At 33.5% G+C, this 27,953-nt stretch overlaps 6 protein-coding genes across 8 annotated transcripts; 3 read left to right on the top strand and 3 right to left on the bottom strand.

Moving 5' to 3' along the window:
- Positions 1–4,209, bottom strand: LOC118050771 (uncharacterized). Of its 2 annotated transcripts, XM_035061225.2 has the most exons (6): positions 3,942–4,207; positions 3,051–3,104; positions 2,259–2,332; positions 1,347–1,464; positions 1,171–1,229; positions 1–430 (listed from the first exon to the last, which is right to left on the bottom strand). In XM_035061225.2, exons 1-6 carry the CDS (start codon positions 4,089–4,091, stop codon positions 352–354), a joined length of 534 nt encoding a protein of 177 aa, XP_034917116.1. In that variant the 5' UTR covers positions 4,092–4,207; the 3' UTR covers positions 1–351. The 2 variants fall into 2 exon arrangements, with proteins under 2 accessions (XP_034917116.1, XP_073264931.1); XM_073408830.1 differs by lacking the exon at positions 3,051–3,104 and having other exon boundaries at positions 3,942–4,209.
- Positions 4,210–11,574: 7,365 nt separating this feature from the next.
- On the top strand, positions 11,575–12,554 carry LOC118050825 (uncharacterized). The gene is made up of 2 exons (XM_073408911.1): positions 11,575–12,410; positions 12,542–12,554. The coding sequence occupies exons 1-2, from the start codon at positions 11,575–11,577 to the stop codon at positions 12,552–12,554; spliced, it is 849 nt and encodes a 282-aa protein (XP_073265012.1).
- A 760-nt stretch (positions 12,555–13,314) lies between these two features.
- LOC140955541 (uncharacterized) lies at positions 13,315–14,752 on the top strand. Its single transcript, XM_073408910.1, has 3 exons — positions 13,315–13,677; positions 13,764–13,892; positions 14,669–14,752. Exons 1-3 carry the CDS (start codon positions 13,315–13,317, stop codon positions 14,750–14,752), a joined length of 576 nt encoding a protein of 191 aa, XP_073265011.1.
- Positions 14,753–16,605: 1,853 nt separating this feature from the next.
- On the top strand, positions 16,606–18,405 carry LOC118050768 (putative F-box protein At4g17565). The gene has a single exon (XM_035061221.2). The coding sequence runs from the start codon at positions 16,606–16,608 to the stop codon at positions 17,995–17,997; it is 1,392 nt and encodes a 463-aa protein (XP_034917112.1). The 3' UTR covers positions 17,998–18,405.
- Positions 18,406–18,448: 43 nt separating this feature from the next.
- On the bottom strand, positions 18,449–20,059 carry LOC118050769 (peroxidase 47). Its single transcript, XM_035061222.2, has 4 exons — positions 19,735–20,059; positions 19,347–19,535; positions 19,077–19,239; positions 18,449–18,990 (listed from the first exon to the last, which is right to left on the bottom strand). Exons 1-4 carry the CDS (start codon positions 19,948–19,950, stop codon positions 18,608–18,610), a joined length of 951 nt encoding a protein of 316 aa, XP_034917113.1. The 5' UTR covers positions 19,951–20,059; the 3' UTR covers positions 18,449–18,607.
- Positions 20,060–21,930: 1,871 nt separating this feature from the next.
- LOC118050767 (PHD finger protein At1g33420) lies at positions 21,931–27,689 on the bottom strand. 2 transcript variants are annotated; one of them, XM_035061219.2, is made up of 5 exons: positions 26,994–27,689; positions 25,725–25,851; positions 24,987–25,202; positions 23,453–24,070; positions 21,931–22,998 (listed from the first exon to the last, which is right to left on the bottom strand). In XM_035061219.2, the coding sequence occupies exons 1-5, from the start codon at positions 27,340–27,342 to the stop codon at positions 22,260–22,262; spliced, it is 2,049 nt and encodes a 682-aa protein (XP_034917110.1). In that variant the 5' UTR covers positions 27,343–27,689; the 3' UTR covers positions 21,931–22,259. The 2 variants fall into 2 exon arrangements, with proteins under 2 accessions (XP_034917110.1, XP_034917111.1); XM_035061220.2 differs by lacking the exon at positions 26,994–27,689 and adding an exon at positions 25,994–26,329.
- Between the last annotated feature and the right edge of the window lie 264 nt (positions 27,690–27,953).

The following is a 27,953-nucleotide window of genomic DNA, read 5'->3' as shown; positions in this document are numbered from 1 at the left end:
TGGGCAAAAAGGTGAGCTTATATTCATGCACAATAGTAGTAAACTTTGTAGGGTTTAGGGTTTCTAACATCACCCTGAAGTAAATACATACGAACTTAGCCAAGTTCATTCTCATCATAACCTAGAGCGGGGAAAAAAAAAGAAAGAAAAGAAAGCCTAGAAGAAAGCGGATGGTAAGGAAAAACAAACTGATTTTTTCAAGGCATCGTCATACATAAAAGGTTTGTAGTTGATCCATCTGAGGTCTACTAACCTCCCTCGATATACAGCCTCAGAAATGTCTCATCCACACATGCTGAATTGTCTTCTCCAATCAACGCCTCCAGAGTTCTTTACAGATTGTATATCAGCCTAAAATTCTGTGTCAAAGCAAGCTAACATGATCTTGGAGACCATGGCCCTTGCGAAAGGGATGTAGCTCAAGCTATACCTGTAAAAAGTCAAAAGGGAAAATTCACATGAATTGCAGCCATAATTAAACAGAGAGGGGGGGGGAAATGCCATTTTGATTATATAGTGCGTAGCCTTTGCACTTCTGCACAAGTGATAATGCACATACACGGATAACTTAAGCAATAACCAAATAAACCAAATATGAGCAGCAAACATAAAACATGGACTAGCTAAAATATAGCATTTAAGCAAATAAGGACTGCTTTCATGGTTAGCCCAACCAATGTGCTTTTTTCCTTCACAAAAAGGTTTGGATTCTTTTTGAAACCACTGGCTTATAACAAGAGCTGTGACTCAATAAAATTGTTTAAGACAAATCAAGTACGACACTATGTACAAAAAGTATAGATTACATGACTTCAGATTCGATATGCAGAGGACTTGACTGTAGCATGGTCTATCAATAGAAACATGTCTGAATGCACTTATTTTAGGTTGTTGCAATTTTACCTTCTTCCAAACACATTCAAAGGAAAACTATAAAAAATCTCAAGTTTCTCGTAATAACTTGGCCTTATTTCTGTCTCATGGTTAGCTTTGGTCAGGTTTTGATAGTGCCATACATTTGCCAGATAAGCCAGAGTTATAAAAAACAAACATAATGAGATAAATAAAATGGAGTCAACTTAGTCACTGCAATTCCATGGGAATCAACACTCATTGTAGTAGGAATGAGATAAATAGAATGTGCAAAACGATTAGAGTACTTAAGCATACCAAATTAGTGCACCAAACTCCAAAATGATTGCCAACAGTGTCAAAAGCTTGTTGTGAACCTGACCAGTGTATACAGTGGAAGATCATAAAATATGAGAACAAAATTATGGTTCTGTCTGAAGAAAATTACAGATAATGATCAAGAAGGAAGAAAAAAGGGCAAGAGCTTGGCTTACATATAGAGCACAGAGCAAAGCAATAATTATACTTGCAAGATACAGGGCAGTTGCATATATACGAACAGGATCAAGCATCATAGAAACTTGACGTTTTGGGCCAATCAAGAATGCTGTGCTGCAATAGAAAAGACAACAACTTAGTATCTGAAATTAAAAATAAAAAATAAAAAATAGCCACCAAATGAACTCATAAAAGATGTAAATGGATTTAGCTAATTAATGATTATCTCCATGATAAATTAAGCAGAACAGAATAACAAGTCAGTCAATAAAGGTAACTTGGCCACACACAAAAACTCAAAGACATTTGACAGTATAATTATAAACAAATTTCATCATAGCAAGGATGGAATCAGAAACTTTTAAATAATGTAAGATGTTTGAGCTTGCAGGGTACTCACAAGTTAGCACTTCCTAAAAATGAAGGTATAAAAATACCAAATATTAAGACAGCTTCATTATAAATCATATTCATCAATGTTTGCAACTGAAGCCAGATATGTCTTACTTCCAAGTAAAACTTGAAATAAGTTATCATAAACATGGTTTCAGTTACATTCTTCACCAAGAAACTTGTGTTGAAGATGCCTAACACACAAATCATGGAAGAAACTTGAGATGTTTTCTTTCTTGTTTTGCTCTTTCCATCATCTATTGTATAATATGCAGGCTAAGAAGAAAAGGCTCGAAATATATGGGATCATATACTAAAATGCGGATAAAAAATTGCACAATCAGATCACTGTAACACAATAGATTTAATTCACCTAAATCACAGGCTAATGGACCTACATGCAGTAAAAAGATGAGCAAAATAGAGCAGATATCCTGGCATATATGACCATATAAAATGTTTTAATTAGCCCACAGCAGCATGGAGCATAAAATACACAAATCCAAAACACAGACCTCCCAAGTGAAAGCAAATTGCCAAATGTGAAAGTAATTCCAAACTTGACTGGATTGAAAAACACCAGCATTGACTGCAACAACAGATCATGGAAGACAAAGCAAATCAGTAACTTCAAAAGACACAATTGTGTCAAGTGAAATCGTGTCATACAGAAATACTATGAGCAATATACGAACAAGATACTGGATAACGTTTCAATCTCCTCACTTCAAAATCTCAAAGATACAAATACTAAGGTTAGAATGATACAAAGGGCAGATAAACCATTTGTCCCAGCTGAGTTAACCTTTGTGATAGAATTGAATTCCTTTAAATTTTAATGCAAGTACAGACCATGTAACACTGAAGGAGCATAGAAAGCCTAAAATCTAACAGGTCCCTTTGTTGCTTTCACCCATCATAAAGTAAAGAACAAACAGGCTTACATAGCCTTGGGTGCGTAGTACGTGCTTGATCCTACTCAAAATTGTTGACCTGTTCTAGTATAAGCATTAATCTTTTAATTCACTATGTAGAACTCCATTTCTAAAACTAAATGGTAAGGGTATTACTTCGAAAGTCCCCTCCCCCAGGTCAAACAAGCAATGGTTATCTTGTTGCTTTGAGTACTTATATCAGGATCTTGCTTCTTGGACAAGAGACTAACCTAGTAATACTATTTAGTTGGTCACCAAAAGGGCAGTGTTCTGTCCAGAAAATGTCATTGCCAGATTTTGTTAGAGAAATGCTGGTAATAATAAGATACAGTAATGAAAGGGGAGCTAGAATTTGAAAGTGGTAAGACTTACCAAAAGGACACAAGCTAAGCCAGTAGAAAAGCATATGGCAAAACCATAAAACCTCTGTTTGAAAGAAAGAGAGAGAAAGCACACCATATTGAGATGTATTGGCAATAAAACATTCAATATAAATTCAAATAAAACAAATAAATAATCACATCAACATAGGAAAAACAGAATGCATGTCCAACCAATCTTAGTCAACAGCTGATGCTTGAATTCTGATTCCTCAATTTAGAACTAATTATCCTTTGCAATTTTAGCCAAATTTAAATGCAACATCCATATCCAAAAACGAGTTACAATCAGGGTTCTTCCCTACCCAATGTTCATATACATTGTTAAGAAAACATTTTATGACTTCAGTTGTCAATGTTTTTGTTGTCAGCGCAGGAAATTTAAGACCAAAAGTCAACGCAAACTCCAAAAACAGCCCCATTATGCCTGATGCAGGGGCGTTTGGAACTAAGGGGATACACTAACTCTTAATGCAGTTGAACCCTCCTTTCACAAACTCAAAATATCCTCTTTCTCATTTTCAATAGCATTAAATCTTTATCTTGAAAAATATAGCTCCCACAATAGCAAGTTTTGCATAAAAACAAAGCTGAATATTCACCGACCAATCATTAAAATATAAAACATGCACATCATAAATTGTGGTATTAGTTTTTCAATCATTATAAAAATCACTTATTTACAAGCCATGATGACAGCATTAAATTACACTACAAGGAATCTTATCAAATTTTTCATCCTTACAACGGATAAGGAGCCAAAGAAAAACCCCTTTAAAAGAAAAAAAAAACAAGATACCCTCCTAACATAAAATTGAATCATGAAACAAACCCGTCAAAGAGTCAATGTCATTAGATTAAAAACCAAAGACAAGATACAAACTTGTTTAGTGGAGAGGGTGCAGTCTCTATTGAAATCATCCATGAAAGTAAAGGAACTGCTTTCCACTGTTGCAACACCTTCTTCTTCATCTTCCACTTCCATTCCAACTAGCATCTTCACTTTCTCGAATGCTTGGTTCATCTTCTGCATTTTTTCTCGAGAAACAAACAGAACCCACTTCTGATCTCAATCTGGGTCTCACGGGTTTTCTTGGATCTCTGACCCCGAAGGATAATTATGTACTGTCATATGTGTTTTTGAGAGAGTAATTATTTTTGCTTCTATAATAAGAAAATACCAGTCTTGAAAGGGACAGGGTTCCTAAGCCCAGTTTAATTTGGCCCACTACAGAAACAAAGGAATCGTATTATTAAGGCTGTCGGAGGTAATATAGATATTGTTTTTTAAAATATATTTTATCGAAAATGTATTAAAATACAATTATTTTTATTTTTTAAAAATTATTTTTAATTTCAGCATATCAAAATAATTTGAAAAAAATAAAAAATATTAATTTAAAATAAATAAAAAATAAAAAATTAATTTTTTTTAAAATGATTTTTAAAACGCAAAAACAAACAGGTACTAAATTAACTCGAAGAGGTTGATCTGAGTAATACTTATTTTCGATAGACATATTAATTTAATTTCTAAGAAAAAAATTATATTGTTTTCAATATGTTTTTTTTTTATTAAATTATAGATTAATTCTAGTTTTTTATCATGCTATATCAACTTTCTTTATTTATTGTAAAACCTAGCACAAGCCAAGTCTGAGATGTACAGTTAAAAATATTAGTTTTAACAAAATCATGTTATTAAACTTTATAAAGTAATAAAAACTAAAGGGTATGAGGAAACCACTGTTTATCCACACCTATCACACCGTGGATTATAGTGTTTTTATTTTTCTTCTTCTTCTCTTTTTTTTGTTATTGAATTTTTCATATGATTTTTTTTCAAATTTATTTTTGTTGATTTTATCTTTTAATATAGGAGTGGTTGAGAATTTGGCTTTGTAATTAGTTTCTTTTTATTTTTTCTTTCTATAGGATTAATGTGGTTTGTGGGATTGCTAAGGTTTTGTTATCTATTTTTGTTATCATATAGTTAAATAAAAATAGTTTAAAAAATAAATTATAATCCCAGTAAAATTCATAACCCAATTTGGCTTCTAACTCGGGTTATCCGATTCACAGGTTTGACGAGTTTAACCACTAACCAAATATTTTTTTGGTTCTTTAGTTGTTTTAATTTTTTTTTATTGTGTTATTCAATATTGGATTGGTTGGGAAATAGACTACATGATTTATTTTTGTATGTTTTCTATAGGGTTATTACTATCTCAAATAAATATCTATTTTTAGGTTTGTGCTTAATTTTATGAACATTTATTTTTATCATATAATTCAATAAAAATAATTTATAAAAAAGCTATTAAATCCAATAGAGTCCATGACCCAGGTTGTGGGGGAATCGAGGTTGATCCAATCTATCATTGTCTTAATATATTTTTTTTTAAGTTGTCATCTTGAAATGTTTTTAAATGGTAAGTCATATTTTTACCGGTCATCAATGTTGCATTTGAACACATGAAATCAATCGATTTAAGTCAAGTTAACTACTACGTGATTTAATTTGAAACTCAAGTTAGGTAACAAGCTAAGTTAGGAGGTTTCAAGATTGAATCATTTGGTTTGGTTTAATAACATTGTCAAAAAATTATCCACGCTTTTTTTTTTTTTACATTTTAAAAACATTCGGTTCAGCTTGTAGTAGAGCACAAACCAATGGATTAGTTAGTATTTATTTTTAATTTGAATTCTTAATTTTTGCACTAAAATTTCTTTTTAGCTTTTAAGGCCTATGGTTAGGACTAGTAGTTTAGGTAAGAGTAATAGCAAACCCTCGATGAATTTTATTCCCAACATGAGTCTTTTCTTCATAAATTATATGTGTTTTTGTGATCATATGATAAATATAGTTAATTATATAATTGGAAATTAATAACTTGACTAACACAAGGAGAGAAAAAGAGTGGTGTATATTAACAAAAGCTAAAATATGAAGTGAAAACATTGTAGATTCTGAGTGAAAACATTGTTCACTGAAATAGTATTTTCACAGTTTTACCATTCCCACTAAAAAACTTAAAACTGATTATTGGGGGCATTGAAGTCTTTGTATAAGATCTATTAGTCATTACCAGATTTATCAAGGACAAATAAGTATTTTCTTATAAAACCTCGGTTAAAATTTTAAAAAATTATTAAAATATTAATCCAGAGATGTAATGAGTTAAATTAAATCAAGAATGTAGTTAAATGACAAGGGATGAAATTAAAAGAAACAAAAGAGTATACATCACTAGTTATTAGAAAAGAGAAAAGATGGGGATAAAAAATCAAATAACTAAGCTAATATGGTCAATATGTAATTACCAAAAGATCATACTATAAATACCCTAAAGTTTCTCTTAAGAAATGGGAAGCGTAAAGAAGAAAAGAGGGGGAGGATTTCCAAGCTTTCTTTCACCAAATATTGAGAGAAAATGCAACAAAATTAAAGGGGTTTGGGTAAGATTTAGACTAGATAGTGAGGGAACAACTTCTAGACTAGGATTAAAAGAGAATAAGTGAAAGAAATTGAGAAATTTGTGTGGTAAGGGGGCGGCTAAGAGAGGTAAAGAGGGAGTGTCGAAAATTTTTTTACTAGTTAAGGATCAAAGCTCATTTTATCATTAGGTAAGGAGTTTTAAACTACAAAAGTTAGATTGAATACGAATAAAAATTGATGTGTAAATTGCAAATTTGAAGTTAGGGCTCATGAGTAAAATTGGGAAAAATAAGAAATTGACTTTGTTTAATGTAAATGGGATGAAAATGGATGAAAAAAACTTTAAATAATGAACAATGAAAGAAAAAAGCCTAGGGTTTCGAAGAGTATTAGTGTGGGCCATAAAAGAACAAAATTGAAAAAAAAATTCAAACCAATACATAAATGTTGTTTGATTATAACTACTTTAGCATTTGTTAAATGTAAAGAATGGATGGAAAAGAAATAGGAGTTTCATGTTTTAAATTGTAATGGAAAGTTAGTTATACTTTGTGTTAGGTACATTTCAAGTTTGTTGGGAATTATAGAGATTTTTGTGTTATGTTGAGATATTATAAATGAAGGAATGTAGAGAAAGTAAATGTGTTTTTTTTTTTTTTGTAAGAAAAATTTTGGTTATTTTTAGAAGGAAGTGAGAAAAATTAGTTGATTATTAGGGTTATATGGTTAGTGATGTTATAAGTCACATAAAGAAGAAACAACTGCATTGAATGGCGAAAAAAACAAATGAAAATACTGCATTGTATGTTAAAAGAAAGAAATTGGAAAACTAGTCAGCTTCGTCATCCAACTTTTAACCAAGTTTAGGACTCAAAATTACAAAAAATAAAATAAGTTTCTTCATGAAAGTGGAAGTTAGGGATGATATCTTTCCAACAAAACTTACCCCATTTAAATCAGAGTTATAAAATTTCAAACACAGATTAAAAATCAAGTGAAGGTTGGACTAAATTTTGCTAAACAATTTTTAGATGTTGTAATAGGAGTATTTTTGGATGTGTCAATGGAAAACAAATGAGTTTTCTTCCTTTTAGTAAAATTGTAGCCTATACCTTAGCTTTCAAAAGAAAAAAACTATATACAAAACCAAAATTTTAGTTTTAGTTATGTTTCAAATAATGATTAACTTGAAAATATGGAATCGTACTAAGTCATTTTAAGTTAAGAATAAAATGATGGACTATTAAGTTGTGAAGTTAAGTTGTGAAGTAAGCCAATGATAGAGTACCAAATGGCATTGTTCTTATTGGTACATGAGAGACCACATGACCTATCCATCAGTAGGAGATCTATTCACGCATCCTGACATTAGGTAGGTGCTCGACACCTAAAAAATTAAAGTATTAGCTACCTGTCAATGTAAAATTCCTTAATTGTGTTTTAATATCATTTGATGAATGTTAAAGTATTGGAGAAACTAATTATCTTGGTAAATAAAACTAGTGCCCTGTTTAATGAGCAATTGAAGAAACTAGTTATCCTAATTAATGAGACTAATGCTTTGGTTAATGAGTAAAAGATGATAATAGTTCCCTAGTTAATAGGATAGTACCTTGATTAATGAGTAATTGAAGAAATTAGTTTTCAAGTTAATAAGACTAGTACCTTGGTTAATGATCAGTACAAAAAATCACTTGAAGTAATAATGAAGAAAATTTTCCATTATGGATTAGAGAGGATATGTGTATGCCATTAAACCAAGCAAATTACATTAAGAGGGAACATATGTGTACATAGAAGTAGTAATAATAATTAATCATTTTGAAAAAACTAATCATATTGGATATTATATAAATTTTCAGGCACCTCATACTGTCATGTCGAGTCCCAGGTTGTGCTTCTAGCTTTGTAAAATCAAAGGCATAGTTTGTTTGTAATATAATTTTGTATAAAAGAAAAAAGTATTTGAATTTAAATTATGTATGATGTATTTAAATTAGTTTTTTCTGAAAATTCATGACTATAATCATGTGTACTTGTTTTAGATTTATTTGACTTTTAAAAAAATAAAAATGAATATGTCTTGAATTATATTGAAATTACATTATTTGTCTTATTATTTATAGCATGTCTTGAGTGATAAAGTAATTGATTCATTTAGTAATGTTGAAGGAGAAGAAGAAGTTTACTCTTGGACTTGATATATATACATATAAGTAAGTCTCAAATAATGGGAAAATGTTGAAATTTATTTGCAGGTTGTGAAAAAATTGGATTGAGTCGTTAATTTAGTATTAAAATATTAAAGGAAACTCTATTGAAAATTTGGGAGAAAAAGAAAAAAAAAAGTGTTCTAAAAAATAATATAATGCATGTTCACGGTACATTGTGTAAAAAAATTTGGGTTATTATATTTTCATTTTAAAATCACAATGAAATGAACACAATACCTTTGAAAGAAAAAATAAAATAAAATTGATGTCAATTGGTTTTTTTGTATTTTTATAATGATTTTTTTTTATTATTATCAGGTCAATTAAGAAAAATTTAATATTTAACCAAATATAAAAAAAAGGCTCAGTGAGCTGACCAAAATGCCCCTAAAATAAAAATTTTAAAAGTGTGTCAATGAGCTTTTATGTCTTTTCATCATGATTATTTAATTGTTATCATGTCATCTTAGAGACAATTTGGTATTTTACAAAAAATATATAAAAAACAACAAAAAAACAAAAAGTTGTCTACGCAGTCACCAACATGTAGTTTACGCCTACCATACCCTTCAAACGGCGCGTGCAACACCTCCTAACTATTAAAACCACCTTTTATTGTGTCAATGAAAGCATTGTTGTGTGTTCTTCCTTTTAGGATGACACATGAGGTTGATGGTTGCATGGTTAGTCTTTTGCGATGTTTTCCCCCATCTTTTATCTCGCATCCTCTTGAAATTCATGCTGGTTATGCAAGATTTTAGAGTTATCCTCTAATTTATGAAAATTTCCACTTTGATGCTTATTTTTTTTTTATTTCTAATTTTTATTTGTGGCTATTTTGAAAAAAAAATTGATTTTTTTTTCTCAATTTCATCTTTTAGTCCCAATTTATGATATGTGGTTTTTTCTAATTTGGTTTTCATTCTTTTCATTGTTTTTTTAGCCTTTTGTTAAATTTATTTTTCTTTTCATTTCACCCTTTAATAAAAAAAAATATTTCAATTTTGATCCTTATTTTTTTAATTGTTTTTCTTTTTGTCCTTCTGTTAAATTGATTTGTCTTTTTAATCTCCCTTTCAATCAAAGATAAAATATATTTTGTGTTTCAATTTTTATTCTCGTTCTTTTAATTGCTATTTTTGTATACCTTTTGTATATTTGAGATTTTTCTTTTCAATCTCATTCTTTAACATTTGGTTAATTGAAAATTATGTTTCATAGTTTTTCTAGATATGTTGCTTCCAATCTAATAACTTGTGCTAAGTTTCAAAAGTTAACATGAGCTTATATTTGTTTTTTTTTTTCTAAGTGGACTTTGTGATTTTTTTTGTTTTCTTTTCTATTGGGTTAATGTGATATCATGACATAGGTTGCAGGTTTGATAGGATAACATAGGTCGCGAGTTTGGCAAGACAACTTGGGTTGCAGGTTTAATGGGATAACCCAGGTTGGCTCGCCATTGATTATTGGGGTTATAAGTTTGTTATGCTAACTCGAGTTGACTCGGACTGACTTTTTTAGGTTTTTTTTAATCCAATTTTGTTCTTCCGTATTTAATGTGCTAAGAATTAAGTTATATCGCTGTCCTTTTTTGGAAAACGATCAATTTTTTTATATATATAATTTAGTCCATTTATTAATTTTGTTGATTTGTATTTCTTTTTTGAAACTCGTTTACGACACTTAAGCATATTTTTTTATGAAAAAAAAAAATCAAACTCGCGATGTAGTGCATATTTACAACCAGTATAGTCTACTTGGCATTATGCAATAAATTGAATTTTATTGTTCAGAATCATATAATAATTTTGAAGTGGTAACCCCATATACAGCCATGAACTAAGGTTGTGGAAAATCAAAATTTATTGGTATTAACCTATCGATGTAGTCAGTGGCGGAGCCACAGTGGGTCAAAAGGGGGCAATTGCCCCCTTAGTTTTTTTTTTTCTTTTTTTAATGAATTATTGCTACAGCTACGGAAAACTAAGGAAAGTTACTGTTACGGGGGCTAATGTGATTGTTACAGTTACGGAAAGTCAAAAGTGTGTATATATATATATATATAATTACAGCTCCCAAATATTTATATATATATATAATTATAATTTACAGCTCACTAATTTTCTCTCTTTCACTTTTGTTTATTTATCTTCTCCTTCTCCTGTAGGGTTTTTTTTTCAGCCGCCGTTCCTACCTCTTCTAGTCTCCTGTATACAAATTTATCATCAATTAAGCTTTTTTGCCTTTTGCTTTATACTTTAGGTAAATTTTCTTCATCTTTTCTATTTATTTTATTGTCTAATTTTAGTTTTATTCTTTTATAATTAGTTATTAAAAATATTAGGGTTTATGATAATTTATGGGTTTTGTTATGAATATGTTCTCTATAAATATTTAAATCTGGTAATTTAATCAATTAAGTGTTTCTTTTCTTATTATAAAAAAATAAATTAATATTCATGCAAAACCACTATTCTTGACATCTCTTGCATTGATAGAGTAGTTTATTGAAATTTAATATTTTCACATGATTTATTTGTAAGTAAAATATCAAGTAGAAAACATGTTTTTCAAGTATTGTTCCTCTTACACATACACTAAGCATTGTTCCTTAATTAAATGTCTAGAAATAATTAAGTATAATTTAATCAACATACTTATTATATGCATTTATATACGAATCGAAATAGGTTTTGATTTTGATAAATTGACATGTATTTTGTTATTAATTTCATATGAAAGATTTAGAATTATTGTGTAATTCAATTGACTTTTGTTTAATAGTGAATTATTGTGTACTTGTGTTAATTATTATGTAGACACTAATGATGATAAAAAATCCAGCAGGTTCATATTAAATTAACATGTCACTGGACAAGTATTTCAAGCGTAAATCCCTTGAGGATGAGGAGTCAATCAAAGCTTCAAGTCATGTAACTCAATCAAGTTCAAAGAAAAGTCATATTGAAATCAACCCCGACACTCTTCTTGCTGACCCTGGCTTAAGAAGACCAATTTATGAGTACCATATAAATGATAGGGATGCAATCCGAAGAGCTTATCTACAAAAAGGTCCTTGTCAACCTTCACACTATGATTTTCCTCAAAAACAATTTGGGAATATATCAACACTACGACGCTTTAATCCGGCTTGGTTTGGTGCATACCCAACATGGTTAGAGTACAGTATAGCCAAAGATGCTGCTTTTTGCTTGTATTGTTACCTCTTCAAGTTAAAAGGGGGTGTTGATTCGTTTGTGGGTGATGGGTTTTCAAATTGGAAAAAAAGGGAAAGATTTGATCTTCATATTGGAAAGTCTAATAGTAGTCACAATGCAGCTCGGATAAAATGTGAGAATTTGATGAATGAAAAACAAAGTATCATGTCTTTGTTGTCTGAGCAGACAGTAAAGAGTCAAAGTGATTATCGAACTCGATTGAATGCTTCAATAGAGTGTGCTCGTTTTTTATTGCACCAAGGACTTCCATTTCGTGGCCATGATGAATGTGAATGTTCAAGCAACCAAGGAAATTATCTAGAGCTCTTGCATTTCCTTTCCAGAAACAATGAAGCTATTAAAAGAGTTACTTTCAGTGAAGCTCCTAAACATAACAAATTGACTTCTCCAGATATTCAAAAAGACATTACTCAAGCTGCTGCAGAGGAGATTACAAATGTGATTATCAAAGATCTAGGTGAGTCATTATTTTCAATTTTAATTGATGAGTCACGTGACATATCAATCAAGGAACAAATGGCAGTTGTTATACGATATGTAGACAACAATGGACATATAATTGAACGTTTTCTTGGCATTCAACATGTGTCAGATACAACTGCTAGTTCACTCAAGGCAGCTATTGAAGCTTTGTTTTCTAAGCATGGGTTAAGTATATCAAGATTGCGTGGTCAGGGATATGATGGAGCTAGTAACATGCGAGGTGAATTCAATGGCTTGAAAGCACTTATTCTAAATAACAATCCAAGTGCATATTATGTACATTGTTTTGCTCATAGACTTCAATTGACTCTTGTGGCTGTTACGAAGAAGCATAATGAAGTTGGAGATGTCTTCAATTTTATTTCTAGCATTATAAACATAGTTGGAGCATCATGTAAAAGGATGGAGGTGATTAGAGAAAAACAATATGCTAGAATTATTGAAGGACTTGAAAATGGGGAAATTTCTAGTGGACGAGGCTTGAATCAAGAAACTTCTCTTAGAAGGTATGGTGATACTCGTTGGGGCTCCCACTATATTACAATTATTCGTTTACTTGCAATGTTTTCATCAGTTCTTGATGTGCTTGAGATTATAAGGGAGGATGGGATGAACTCAGAACAGAGAACGGAAGCGATTGTTTTAATAGGTATTATGGAATCATTTAATTTTGTGTTCATGCTTCATTGTTTGAGAAGGATACTAGCAGTTACTAATGAGTTATCACAAGCATTACAAAGAAAAGATCAAGACATAGAAATTGCTATGAGTTTATTGAAAACATCAAAAGAACGATTCAAATTGATGAGAGAGAATGATTGGGAATCTTTACTGGAAGAAGTGTCATCTTTTTGCATCAAACATGATATTGATATTCTAAACATGGATGATGAGTACAAGCTTCGTGGGCGTTCAAGGCGAAAATCTCAAGGGATTACAAACTTACACCATTTTCGTTATGAATTGTTTAACAATATCATTGACATACAACTTACTGAATTGGATGATCGTTTTACCGAGACGAGTATGGAGTTACTTCTTTGTGTGGCATGTTTAAGCCCAAATGACTCTTTCTCTACTTTCAACAAAGAAAAGCTTATTCGTCTTGCTCTTTTTTATCCTAGTGAATTCTCTATAGTGGATCTTATGGTACTTGGTGACCAACTTGATACGTATATTATTGATCTACGTGGTGATGATGAGTTCTCTGGTATTGAAGGTATTGCTAGTCTTGCAGAGAAAATGGTAAAAAACAAAGAAGAATTTGATATTTCCATTGGTATATATGCTTATCAAATTGTCATTACTTCTACCAGTTGCAACTGCTACAGTGGAGAGAGTTTTTTTCTGCTATGCATATTGTCAAGAGTAGATTGCGGAACAAGATGGGAGATAAGTGGATGAATGATAGTTTGGTTGTATACATTGAGAAAGATATCTTCGATAAGATTGATAATGAAGCAATTATGAAGCGGTTTCAAAATATGAAAACTCGAAGAGAACAATTATAATTTAAGTTTTTTCATTTTAAAAGTATTTTTGTATTAATTTTACTTGATATGAATTAATATATATGTTTTGAATTGATATGAATTAATATATATGTTTTGAATTGATTTTTAATACATGTCTATATAATATAGTATTTGTTAATAATTTGCCCCCTCAATTAAAAATCTCTGGCTCCGCCACTGGATGTAGTTGTGAAAGAAAATTCAAGCTCTTCAGATTTTGTCAATGGTGTTGGGCAGTTAAAGTATAAGGCCTTCACTAGTCTTTACTACCACATAAAATACTTTTCGAGGTTTGAGTCATTTCTAATAGAGATTGTAACGAGTACTCACGAGTAAAATATTTTAATATTTATATTCTATTTATTATTTATTAGATAAAAAATTTAGATATTTATAGTTTTGAATATTTATATGAGTATTATTATCTGACAATTATTTATTATTTAATAAAAAAAATATTAATTAATATATGATAAAAAATATTTAATGTATTATATTAAAAAACAAATCTAAATATTCTACAAATATATTTATATAATATAAATATATGTTTCAGATTAGTTTCAGACATGTTTTAATTCGAGTTTGATAATATACATATTTTATTTATTACCCATTAAATAAGGTAAATATCCAGAACATTCTCATCTAAATAAGGTTAAGTCAGGTTGGTATTCCTGAAGTTCAAATTAAATTTTCATCTCTAATTCCTAACCATGCAGAATCTTGAGGACACATGCAGTATAGTTAGGCTTATTAAGCTGGAGCAGGGAATTTCTTCTACAATGTGCTCAGATGATTCTTGAAATACCTAATAATGGAGATAAGCAGATCTTAATTCTCTCCTATTACTGACATTGAAGTTTTTGATTGAAATAGGTGGTGGCGGTTTTAAAATTTATATTAAAATTTTATTTTTGTTCTTTTTTTTTTCTTAAATAACTATTTTTTTTAATTTTCAAAAATCTAATTTTGATATCAAACTTCAATTTTTTCTATTTTTTAATTTTTTTTGTGGGATGAGAGAGAAGGACTCGCTGAATTCCAATATAGAGAAAAAGTTGTTGTTGACCGCAATTCTAGCCACTAAAACAATCGACTTTTATATCAAATTTTTTAATATGATGAGAGGATTACGAACTCAGTGTTTTTTTTTTTTGTTTTTTTTTTTATTTTTTTTTATACTTGAAAGTTCCTAAGAAACATAGATATGAAATTTGAAAAGATTTTAGGTTTCGGATTTTGAGGCATTTTTTGTTGTTGCATTTTTTAAGGTCATAAATTAGTTTAACAAGGTTTCTATGGTGTTTTGGGTTGAAAATAAGTTTTTAATTTAAAAAACATGAATTCTGTTTTTTCAACCACCATAATGGCTGGAATCTAGGAATCCTGATGTCATGGCGTTTATTTTTTTTCAAAAGAAATTTGAGCAGACAATGTTGTTTGCCCCATTAACTTAACAAAAAAAAAATATATAAATGGCCTACACGAGGGTCATTTTTTGATGGGATAGATGCTTGGCCTGACTTACAATGCCAAGCAGTGTCTAACCTCTTTTTTTTTTTTTTTTTTTTTGTTCTTTTGATTTTTTTTTTAAATAATACTTTTTTTATATGTTATTTTTACATAATTTTAAGTTTTTGTTTAATTAATACTCATTCTCTGTGAAATTTTTGGCTTATTTAGTATTTTGTAAATGATGATAATTTTGAATTATATTTGGTGTATTTAATTTTTGAAGATGTTAGCATGATTCATCTATAATTGTTTTTTATATTGATTAAATTTATTTTTTTTACAATATTTTTAATATGTGCAACTTTGCATGATTTATTTTATTCAACAAATTTTATTTATTTGTTGATTTCTGTTAAAAAATAATTTTAATAAACAAACTCATTAAATATAATCGGACAAATGATCTGTGTTGTGATATTAAATATCATGATCTCTATTTATCTCTTAATTTTTTCAGTTTTGTTTTTATTTATCAATATTTTTTTTTATTGAATTATCTCGATCTAATGACATATAATTCACCATAGACATGTAATTTGAACATATCTTATTTTTAAGTCACGGGTTTCACATGTTAGCTGATCAATTTTGTCCTGGGCAATAATTTTTTATTTATTGTTGTTATCTTATTTTTTAAAATCTTATTATTAAACTAATTAAGATTTAACTAGGTTTTGAATTTCTCCTAATTTTTCAAAATATATAATCATTTTCTAATTTTTTCTTTGAAGTTAAAAATCCTTTTGGTCTGGTCCGCTGCTTCACACGGAACACCAATCTAGTCCCTAATCCAAGAAAGGAAGGGCCAAACTATCAAGCCTGAAGAGATTTTAAGCAACGCTCCGCGATAATTCCAATGGCTATCAAAAGAAAGAGAGGATCATCATTATAAAATCCAATCCTAATCCAAATTTAACAAGAACGGTTAAGATTATTATTATGTTATTTGCTTTTCTCTGCCTTTGTTTTTTAAGAAAAAATAATGTTTCAAGAAAAAAAAAATCCTGATAGCAACAGGATTGGTTAGGTTTCTGATATGAATTCAAATCCCATCAAGAATCCATGCAGGAAAGGGAAACTATCGATCGAACCTCTCTATTTATATCTGAACAGATTTAAGCAACGTTCCATAATAATTCCAATGGCTATCAAAAGAATGAGAGGATCACCATCACCGCCAAGCATTGCTAACACTGAAGCCAAAAGAAGATCATCATCAATGCCCAAATGGGGTCAGCTTGTTGGTGATGTTTTACTTCCAATTCTTAACCGTCTGTCCTTCGTCGATGTTCAACGAGCCAAAACTGTTTGTTTGCATTGGAATTCTGTAGCGAAACAACTTAAACTCTACACAAAGTTCCATCGAATTCCTTGGCTCTTGATTCCTCCTCAAGATGAAGAAAGTAGGGCGAGCAGCGACACCAGTACCAAGCTATTCAGTATTGAAGAAGGACAACTTTATAGTAGCAAGTATGGCGCGTCGAAGGAGATTTGTTATCAGGGTTTTTGTGTTGGATCATCTCATGGATATATGATCTCCATCAACTGTGAAAGAAACACCCTTTTTGTTTTCAACCCTCTAACCGAGAAACGAACAGAACTTCCTGCAATGGACACTTTCTTGGGGAGAATAAGTGAGGATATGGATAATGGAGGCGAATACCTTATTGAATTTGCTCCTGAAGCTGCCTCAGATTCAAGATTTTATAGGGGGTGGACGTGTTCAAGACAGCTGAGAGAGCACTTCATTCAAAAAGCTATTTTGTCATGCGACCCATGTCTTAACAAGAGCTACGGAGTGGTACTAATCTGCTGTCAAAACTCGAAAATCGCTTTCTGTCAGTGTGGAGACAGTGGGGCAATGTCATGGATGTATCTTGAAGGTATGGATGCCCCGTTCCATGATATTATGTGCCATGAAAATAAGCTATATGCACTCGCGAATTGTGGCAGTCTTGCTGTTTGGGACTTGGGATCTGATAGTTTTCCTGTAAGCACACAGACCATAACGAGTCTTTTCTGGAGTGCACCATTGCGGCAAACGCTGAATGTTTCGAGTGATCTTTACACCTCCAGACTTTACCTGGTGGAATCATCTGGTGGGGTTTTGCTCGTTGTGAGGCGCATAGGGGAATTTGTTGACGAGGAAGGTAGGGTTTTGCGCGAAGGAGACTTGCTTACTGACAAGGCTGCTGAACCTTTGGTTTGTGCATACAGGACATTGCTATTTGGCTTGTTTAGGATGGATTTTGACAAGGAAACATGGGTGAGCATGACATCGTTGGATGATCAAGCAGTATTCGTGGGTGGAAATCACTCCGCGTCAGTCTTAGCTTGCGATCTTCCGGGATGTGAAAAGAATTCTGTTTACTTTACTGATGATTACTGGGAGCGAATGAACGAGGATTATTTGTATGGTGGCCATGATATGGGTGTTTATAACTTGAAAGACAAAAGTGGCAAGCATTTTTATCAATTGGATGCACTGAAGATTCAACCTCCACCCTGTTGGTTCCTTCCAAATCCATGGTAGTAGATCCATATCAGGAGTTTCCATGATGGTAATTAGGCTCTGTTCTATCTGGATGTCACTTGTTTCTTGCTAGCTTTGTCTGATGGATTGCTTCTTGATATTTGTTGTGCTATCAACTTTCTGTAATGCATTCAACCACCGCCCTGTTGGATCCTTCCTAATCCATGGTAGAGATATACCAGGAGCTTTCTTGATTACTTTAAATAGTCTGTTTCTGCTGGCTTCTCTGCTTTCGATTTGCTGCTGTGAAGCTCTGCTTGCTGCTTCTCCTACCTTACCTCTGCCGCAGATGCTACTCAGGCTTCCAGCAGCTGGAAACAAGTTGCAGCTGTGCTCTATCTGACTCTAGCTTTAGCCTTTCCATTTCTTGTTTCTTGTCAGCATTATCAGATGATTTTCTTTAGGATTCGCTTGTGCTTCTTGAATAGAACTAAATCTTCAAGACAAACAAGAAATAGAACCACACTCTTTATTGATAATTTTATTGCATCTTTAAACAAAGTATACAAAAAGTACAAGGATAATCCATCACATATAAGACCGGAATCATCAATAATCTACTCAAAGGACAAGTCTCTTCTCTTAATCTACAAGAACCATCTCACAACATTTAGTTTACTTTACGGCAATCTGCTCTTACTTCTCCTTTTGATCCTTCCTTAACATCAAGCAAGCTCATTTTCACCATTGCCCGTTGAAAATCAAGGAAAAACATGGCCTGGTTCATAGCATAGTTATTGACAATTGCTTTGGTTTTTGGATTATTGTATAGGGTTTGGTCTGAAAACAGGACTCCAGCTTTCCTTTGCAATGCTTGGAAGTAGAAGCTATCAAAATTATTTCTTGTCACGTCAAAGGGTTGTTCTGCATTGTCCCCACCACTGCATGTTTTGGCCAATGCCTTTGAAAAGTCTGAGTCCATAGTTGGATCAACAGGGTCACTCAACCTAGTTTTGAACGATGAGCACCTTGCCACTCCCAGCGTATGTGCCCCTACATAAACCAAGTGATGACCACAGAACGACGATGAGAACCTTGACACGCCTAGTAATTTGATAGGTGAAGAAGATGATACTTACCAGACAAAGCAACCATGTCTTGGGCACTGAAACCACGTTGGCCGAAGACTCTAACGAGCTCGGAGGCATTAAAAGTGGGGAAAGGCAAATTGATAGTGTCTTCAATTTTAGACCTTCTCCCATCTTTTCTTCCTTTTGGTATGTCATACACTGGACCTCCTGACTGTGATTCCCGCCATCACCAGACAATTCATATATCAGTAGATGCTAAGCAGTGAAAGAAGAAGAAGAAGAAGAAGAAGAAACAGAATATTGAAAGAATTTTGTTACCCAAGAAACAGCCTCTCTAGCAGCCATTGCAATAATATCAGCACAGGAGACAACACCAGGGCATTGGTTTTCAAGTTGCTCCTTTACATCATCAATTAATTCAAAGCCTCTAACACTCAGATTTCCTGGAGAATCCTTCTCTGCTGTGTTATCCTTTGTTGAGTCCAGCAGGATAGACCCATCACATCCCTATTTCAAGTTATTTCAACAGTCAAACACAAAGAGAGATCATTGGACACTCTTGCTGGTATTTGTATCTATATATATTAACCCTAACACTTGACTTGTGGAACCTTTTAACAAAACTACACGTAAACTCCACATGAATGTGAGAGAGGTGTATGTGCAATGAGAGCGTAAACAGTAAAGAGAGAAGAGGGTTGATTACTTGTATCCAGCAATCATGAAAATGCATTCTAACAAGAGCAGCTGCTAAGGTAGGATCAGACTGCAAAGCACTTGTCACTGTGCTCCTCAAAATTGGCTCTGCTAACGGGCAATTGAAAACATAGTAGTTCATGCTCAGGCCGTCTGCTCCAAATCTAAAACCACCTGCTATTAACTCCATCAACAAGACCACGCCAAGAAAATTAGCAAAAACCATCTTTGATAGCTTCGAAGGGAACTCTGTATATGGCGAAGGCTAAGAATGCAATGGGAGAGATTTGGAAGCAGCTAGGTTGATTGAAGAGTGAAGAGGAAGTTAGCAATGTGTTTGTGTATATATAAACGCGAATGATTGGAGAAGGGTTGCCCCAAAGAGGTAATAGTAAATTTTGGACAATGCATGCAGGGTTAGAAGATAGTGGATCTATCATTTTCTCCACCCAATTACTATGGTCCAGGTAGCATGTTGTGATTAATATAAATTATAATAATCTTGCTTACTTTATGTTAATTATAGATTAAATAATGCGTGGTGATTAACACATTAATTTGCATGTAGATGTAGGGAGACACGTAACAAAGTCACAGCAATTAGTGTGCCTTGAATATTCGATCCTAGACAAACCATGCATGATGCCTGCTTTCAAACCATCATCATACATGCATATAGGAACATTGGATTCGAATGAAGGTGCAAGAGAATGGCGAGAGAGTTCATAAACCTTCTCTAGTCGACTGATTTTTAATCAATAGAGAGTTCAATTTGCATTCGTATCCTTGGATTTGATCATCATCTCCTGAGAAAGAGGTGTCAATTTCGAGTATCTTCTTTTTAATTTGAAAATAATTAAAACAAAAATAGAAAGTTTTTGTTAGCTAGTCTTTTAGAATAGAAGATAAAGAAACAATAATAATAATAGCAACAATGTGAGAGAATAATATAAATTATATCTTGGACCTTATCTAATAATTTAAGTTTTTGAGTTGAATTGGTTCATTGACATAATATCAAAACCAAGTGGTCACGAGTTTGAATCTTACTGTCCTTATTTATTTGATAAAAATTAAACACAAAATAATATGAGTCTGTATAAATTTCAAGCTACTTGAGAGGATATATTAAAAAATAATATAAATTATATCTTATGATCTCATTTGAAAAGCAGGACTAATTTGATATAACAAAAAATACACTATTTCTTTAACAACATACGGCTCAAATGTATTAGTAGTAAATTTGTGACTCTTCTTCTACTCAATTTTCTCATAATCCCACTTGTTTTTTTTCTTAACCATTGTTATTCTAGGACAATGACTTGTTTGGAAATGCATCTTATTCACGTTGATTAACTCCTTGACCAGCTACTAAATAGACTTGACTAATCTAGAAAAATCTCATCACAGCAAAACCTTGTTACTTGTCAACTCCCACTTGGAGGTAAACCTCCCCACTTATAACCTAACATAAGTATCCATGCTGAAGTAAAACCTTAAACTAGTTGATTAGAAGTTTGTGCAGGCAGGCTTGTTGACTTCGACTGGCAATTATCAAGACTTTTGAGTATAATCACCAAAAAAGATGTGGCACCTTGCAAGATTCAAACAATAGATTAATGAAAACACTGTGACACCAAGACTAGTGTGTGATGGAGGAGGGGGGAGGCAATGTTACCACGTAGATCAAGATTCAGTGGAGGCAATGTTAGCCCACGTAGATCAAGATTCAGTGGGGGGTGGCGGTGGCTAGCTGGTTTCCATTTGAGAGAAGAAACAATCACAATGGAGCATGAGGTGGAGGAAGCTTCATATGCAATCAAAAGCTTCTTTTTGGGCATGAGATTTCAACATGCTTTCTTGAGTGCATTGGACACATGTAGTGGTGGTGCCGTCTTCTCTCTCTGTTTTTATATTATCTTACTTCCATTTTCTTGTGAGTGCTTCCCACACTGTTTTTTCTTTTTCTTTTTTGGATTTATGTGATCGGTATCAATTTTCTTCCGAGCAATCTTGACATTTTAACTGAAGCTTTCTCTTACAATTCCTCGGCAGTTTCCGAATAAAACGTGTCATTTTTTTTTACCGAATAAAATTATATTTAGATAAGAACATGGATGGGGAGATTTAACAGAGAATTTATGAGGTTAAGAGATAAATGGATGGAGGCATTTGGAGGCTTATCGAGGCCAGACACAATCAGTCAAAAACTCCCCATCCATCACCTTCACAGCTAATCGCGGCATCAAGCAGGTAAATACGAATTCACAGTTGACATCCATGCTAATTCCTTCTTTTTTTTTTACTCGGTTAGGGTTTATGTACATAAAAGACAACACCAGACCAGACCAGTGCTGGAAATAGGGAGACCACAACTGCATTTGATGTGTGCATATTCTCACCCTAACATTGGAGGAAAAACTAACCTATGAAAACGATCGAAAAGAGAACATTTACAGCCTCTTGATTTTTGGAGGCATCCTCTTTCCACAGCTTCTGCCATTGCCACTGATGCGGTAAGTTATCGTCTCTTCAGAGGCTGGATCCTCTACATCTAAGACAGACAAACTTGGCAGGCACTGAATCAGAATCCGGAATGCCAGAACACCTGGTGTGTTGCCACACTCCACAGACATCACAAGCTAACATTCTCTCTCCATCATCGTCTTTTGCCCCGCAGCAGCAGTCCACAGTCCATCCCTCGGTTCCTCTTTCCATTCTAAATTTACCAAGACCATTTTTTCCGAGGCATCTCCCTCGGAGCTGAACAGATTCAGCCGACCCTATCAAGAGCTTGACCTGGGTGGAATCATCAACACCACTATAGCCGAGAAGCTCTTCAGCATGGAATCTTCTGAGCATCAGATACACATCTTGAAACACCCTGGATGCTTCTCGCTTGAGATCAATTACTGTAGCATTTGAAGGCAAGACTACTGTTTCTGGGGGGAGATTTGGGACATTTTCTTCCAACTGATCAACAATCTCCACCTCACATGACAGGAATATAGTATTTGGTACAGACGCCACCGTTGTTTCACACTTGTTGTAGTCCTTCATGAACTGCTTGCAGTCCAGAAGTTTCCTGGCTGAGATGATCCCAGCATCACTTGTGACCTCATGTCCAAAGCTCAACATTGTTTGAGGGAGTAGCATGTTTTCATAAAGGAATCTCAGGTCCTGTATAAGGTTTTCTTCAGAAGGGCAGGTAATGACAGAAGAGCCAATGGCGGCGGCAGTGCTATTTAAGGAAGGATTTCCAGGTTCCAGTCTGTATCAAATTGGAACACAAAGTTAATACAATAGCACTGCACTGAAAAATTGCACTACATAAAATTCAAAGCAAATGACAGGACCTCCCAAGGGAAAAAGGGGTTTAGATCTCAGCCCTAATAATTAACAATACCATCCAGCTCCATCATAACCCTGAACTCAAATTGTTTTTTTTCATGTATCAGTTTCCAGAACATAGTTTTCCCAGAAAAGTGAAATAATAAAAATTACTTTCAAAACCATTCATGTCTTTCCAAGATCCATTTCATGCACAAAGAAGATTGCTATGTTGACCATTAGTTTAATCATTGCCAAATTAGAATAAGAATAGGATATTGCAGTTAATATAATAAAACTAGAGGACTGCCGGACAGCCAGAAAACCTCTTCAGATTTTAAGTTGTTCTATTTATGCCAATCATGAATCAAGTAATGGATAGATTAACTGCTAACCTGTACTCAAAAGCACCTGAACTAGGATTGCAGCGAGAGCTGACAATCATTCCATCAGCTGCAAATTTCCCTCCAAGTTCTTTCAGGCAATGATCAAGGAGCTCTGGAGGAGCCACTTTGAAAACAGCGCCTCTAAGTGCACGCCAACTTACCCAGTTGGACCCAGACACCGCTCGTAGTACTCTAAACATGGCTTCTTCAACACGTTCAATATCACCCCGAGTCCATGAAGGAGAAATCCCTGGTGCATAAAAAGGACACTTCTTGCAACTAGAATCATCAACCCCTGAGGTAGACTTGTGAGCATCGTGGATCAAACTTGTCAAATAACAGAAAAGATCTCTAGTATTTACAAGCTCATGATCTGACAAAGATTGGTAGAACTTTATTGTATCCTGCAAGCGAGTGTGTGTTTTCTGTCCTTCGGAAAGAAAGATCGACAAAGGTAGGCTGGAGAGTGTTTCAACAGCTGACTTATAGGCATCAACTGTCAAACCAAAACTGCCAGCACCAAACTCATAGCCCCAGTCACCATACCACGAATGGCCTTTAGTGATAGCATGAAGTAGCCTGTACTCTATACCATACTTCTTTGATACATCCATCACACTGACCTTTCTGTTAATGCATGGAAAAAAGACAAAATAGTTGGTTTAATTCCCAGCTACAATTAGATGAAATCAGGAGGCTAACAGGATTCAGGCTACCATACAAGAAAACCAACATCCAACAAGATTAAGAGAGTATAAAATATCAACTGCGTTTTGATCTCCAGAATAATATGTACAAAACCCTTGATTTCAAGAGAAGCATAAAGCATTCTATCTACCAAATCACTAGACAAATTACAACTTCCAATAAATCCACACCAAAATGAATTAACAAAAATGAACATTTCAATGACCCAAAAGAACAGCCCCATAGATGGCTTCCACAAATTTCAGCCCTTCCACAGTTATGTTTGTCTTTTACAAGTAGCGGTACAAAACATCAACTACTTGTCTCAATCTTCCCGTATTCAAATTCTCCTAGATCATGAAATATCTTCCAAAGATAACATCTACTTGGAGGGTGTTTGAGAGTGTGGTAATAGTTGTTTTTTAAAGTATTTTTCACTTAGAAATAAATCAAAATAATATTTTTATTTTTAAAAAAATTACTTTTGATATCAACACATCAAAACGACCTGAAAAAAAAAAAATTAATTTTAAGTAAAAAAATAAAAAATAAACTTTTTTCAAAAGTGCTTTTGAAACACAAAAGCAAACGAGGTCTTAGAGAAACACACTGAATAGTTGAAGGTTTATGTAGAGAACTCCAATAAATATTTTGAGCTAGCAAATATTAGAAATCATCTTCAACTTAACAGAATAGTCTCACTAAGTAACAAGCATGAAACTGAGAGCTGAAGGTTTATGTAGAGAACTCCGACAAAAATTATGAGCTAGCAAATATTAGAAATTAATTTCAACTTAACAGAACACTCTCACGAAGTAACAAGCATGAAATTGAAGTGCAATAGAGAAATCCTAACCTGACTCCAAGACTTTTACATAACCGATCCCAAAAATCCATGATATGGCATCCAGAAAGGACCCTGGAGCCCCCTTCTTTGCCATTTACCCTAAGAAGGTGCCCGTAACCATTTGCATGGATGACCCCGTGTAAAAGATGAGTGGTGTCTTCCAACTGGTGATGGACCCACTCTTCTACATCATCTGCAGTTATTATATGGTCACATGCCTTGCACCTAAAATAGAAAATTCAGAAGATCATCAAAAGCCACAAAAATGATGCAGAAAAAGTATTAACTTCAAATCAACCAGGGTTATCAACAGGTAAGATATTAGCATTGATCCCAACATGAATCAAGTTCAATACACCAATGTATCAAAATTCAGTTCCATAAAGCAATTTGTAACAGCTATTAAAACAGATCTAGTAAATTGTATCTTCAAGCAAAACTATGTGGCAGATAAAGTGTACTCGTGAAATTGTTAAAGGACAGCCTATTTCCTTGGTCATGCTATCCCCAGACCACAAACATGCATTTTTTACATCAAAAAATCACAAGAAGAAAATTATAGTTTAACAAAGATCGACATAATGTATCAATACATAATTACTGTATATCATATTAAGTATGAACATTGCATTAATGGAATACAGTACTAAATTATGCCAAATAATAAAAGAACAAGATACCATGTCCAACATATTATCACAATCAATGCTAAACAAGGTGAAGCTGAGGATAACTAAGGGTTCTCACCTTGATTCAGACAAATGCAGGATGTCTCCGCAGTAAGTGCATGGCTTATGATACCCACCAATGGAGTTACCGTCAGCCTTAATGATAAAATGGTAACGCTTACTGCATACTGGATGTTCACTCCAACCTACCGCGCAGAGGAAAACAACAACAAATAAGTAACACAAGCAAAATCTAAACAATCACAATACTATTTTCTAACACAGAAAATTCGAAAAACATAACCAAGCAATGACAGTGTAAGTACAAAAAAAAAAAACACTTTTCACCTTCTAAGTCCATCAGATGACATTATGTTCAACTAAACACATCATAAGTTAATCTATCACCCACAATTTTTTCCTCAGAAAGCAATCAAACAGTCATACTCCAAAGTGGCCCCATGTTTAACCCCATAACTTCATCATTCTTTCATATTGAGTCCACTCTCATCCATCTTAAGAATACCAGTTTTATATTATGGGGAAAAAAAAAATCATCCCATGGCCAACATTACAAACTTCTAGACGCATCAAAAACATTCAAAAAAGGAAATTAAATTTGGTCAACTACCAAGCACCAACTAACCCAGTTGAGACCACAAAAAGAAATATCCTATTCAAAGACAACAGTACCGTCAACTCATTATCCACAACCAAGCATTATTGCCCAAGCAACTGGAATAGTCAAAGCACAACATGGATTTTACAACCAAAAACAAATTCATGATCCCCATCAAAAGAAGGCAACACAGGTGCATGCACGATACGGTCCCACCAAAACTAAACCAAAGGCTGGCCACCACAACAAGACAAGCAAGCATGCTGCATTAAATGCTGAGAATAGCTGTCACGCAACAGCACCCATCAATAAAAAAAATAAAACAACAAAAGCAGGGACCCAAAGCGCGCCACGTGTCAAAAAGACATTTCTATCCTAACTGAGATAACATTAATCGACACCAGATCATTTTGTTTTTTGTCATTATTGCTCTGGGCCCCACATTACCCGTCCATCCAGGTCACACAACACCGCCAATTTCTCACGATAAGTTACCATCTTCTCGTTCACTCATTCGATAGACACTCTCACGAGACGATCACGTGATATGGCGCGGTATTTTATTTTTTATTATTTTACAAAAAGTAAAAAAACACAAACTAGAGAGAGAGACACACACAGAACAAGAGAGCTCTCGAGGTTCCCGCCCCGACCAACAAATGGCAAGGGAAGAGAAAGCGTGAAGGAAAAATAACGCGTTTTTCAGTAACTCGAGCTGAGTTAACTCACCAACAACTCGACACTGATCACAGTAAACAGTTCTAGATCTAGCCACATCCTCCTCCACCACATCCAAAGAAACCACCGCCAACCCGGCCTCTCCACCACCAGACTCCACTAAGTCACCGACTCGAAACGAGATTTGCCACGTGAGCAGATGGGGGAAAAGCGAGGAGGGGGGAGGTAACAGCGCGTGTTCAGTTAAAAACGACCTGACGTTGGATCTGAAAGGACCGCGAGGTGGAGGAAGCGAAGATGAAGAGGAGGAGGAGGAGGAGGCAGGGAAAGTGAGGAAGTTATAGAGATCAGCTGTGACACTCCTCTTCATCCTCTTAATTGGTCTCCCGTTAACAACCATATCCGTTACGGCGGCGCTTGAAGGGAAGTCAGGAATGTTCTAGATCTGGTAGATCTGACGGTGGAGATTAAAAGATTAGAGAGACAGGAAGTGTTTTGGTGATTAAAATGAGATTGATAGAATAAGTGAGAGGGGGAAAACGAAACGTTTTGGGGGTGGGGGTGGGGGTGGGGAGAGTGGAGTGAGTGACTGTGATTTTGGATTTCAGAACAGCACGAGTTTGATTAGCATCATGTCCTTTTGATTTAGAGGAGAAATCCTAGCCGTTAAGAGTGCTGACTGGTTCTAGACGTTTACCAAATATCGAGGTCTTTTCATGGAGAGTTACTGTATTGCCCTTTATGGTGGGAACTAGAAAGTTTCGTAGATATTTTAGTGGGGTTTGGAAGCTAGGAAGTTTCGTTGATATTTTAGGTACTGTATATTTTAAAAAAGGTAAATTCTAAAAAGAATAAATTATTTTTTAATATTTGATAGTATAATGAAAAATAAATTGAAAAATATTTTTTAATATTTGGTTATATTATGGAAAATGAATTAAAAATAACTTATTAATGTTTATTTTTCTCAAGTTTATTAAAATAATAAGAAATAAATCTTACAAATTAAAA

Source organism: Populus alba, chromosome 4, assembly GCF_005239225.2.
Source record: "Populus alba chromosome 4, ASM523922v2, whole genome shotgun sequence".
NCBI lineage: Eukaryota > Viridiplantae > Streptophyta > Magnoliopsida > Malpighiales > Salicaceae > Populus > Populus alba.
Note: the sequence above shows the minus strand (reverse complement) of the source record. Positions and strands in the feature narration are given on the sequence as shown.

Coding starts and splice junctions, on each gene's coding strand:
- LOC118050768 (XM_035061221.2), top strand. CDS start 16,606: ATGGCTATCAAAAGAATGAGAGGATCACCATCACCGCCAAGCATTGCT.
- LOC118050767 (XM_035061219.2), bottom strand. CDS start 27,342: ATGGTTGTTAACGGGAGACCAATTAAGAGGATGAAGAGGAGTGTCACA. Junction 25,852..26,993: donor TGATCAGTGTCGAGTTGTTG/GTGAGTTAACTC, acceptor TCTGCGCGGTAG/GTTGGAGTGAACATCCAGTA. Junction 24,071..24,986: donor TGTAAAAGTCTTGGAGTCAG/GTTAGGATTTCT, acceptor ATGCATTAACAG/AAAGGTCAGTGTGATGGATG.
- LOC118050825 (XM_073408911.1), top strand. CDS start 11,575: ATGTCACTGGACAAGTATTTCAAGCGTAAATCCCTTGAGGATGAGGAG.
- LOC118050769 (XM_035061222.2), bottom strand. CDS start 19,950: ATGGTTTTTGCTAATTTTCTTGGCGTGGTCTTGTTGATGGAGTTAATA. Junction 19,536..19,734: donor TTCATGATTGCTGGATACAA/GTAATCAACCCT, acceptor AACTTGAAATAG/GGATGTGATGGGTCTATCCT. Junction 18,991..19,076: donor AGACATGGTTGCTTTGTCTG/GTAAGTATCATC, acceptor TGGTTTATGTAG/GGGCACATACGCTGGGAGTG.
- LOC118050771 (XM_035061225.2), bottom strand. CDS start 4,091: ATGCAGAAGATGAACCAAGCATTCGAGAAAGTGAAGATGCTAGTTGGA. Junction 2,333..3,050: donor GCTTAGCTTGTGTCCTTTTG/GTAAGTCTTACC, acceptor CTGTTGTTGCAG/TCAATGCTGGTGTTTTTCAA. Junction 431..1,170: donor GAGTTTGGTGCACTAATTTG/GTATGCTTAAGT, acceptor GACTTTTTACAG/GTATAGCTTGAGCTACATCC.
- LOC140955541 (XM_073408910.1), top strand. CDS start 13,315: ATGGATGATGAGTACAAGCTTCGTGGGCGTTCAAGGCGAAAATCTCAA. Junction 13,678..13,763: donor CTAGTCTTGCAGAGAAAATG/GTAAAAAACAAA, acceptor CAACTGCTACAG/TGGAGAGAGTTTTTTTCTGC. Junction 13,893..14,668: donor TCGATAAGATTGATAATGAA/GCAATTATGAAG, acceptor CTAACCATGCAG/AATCTTGAGGACACATGCAG.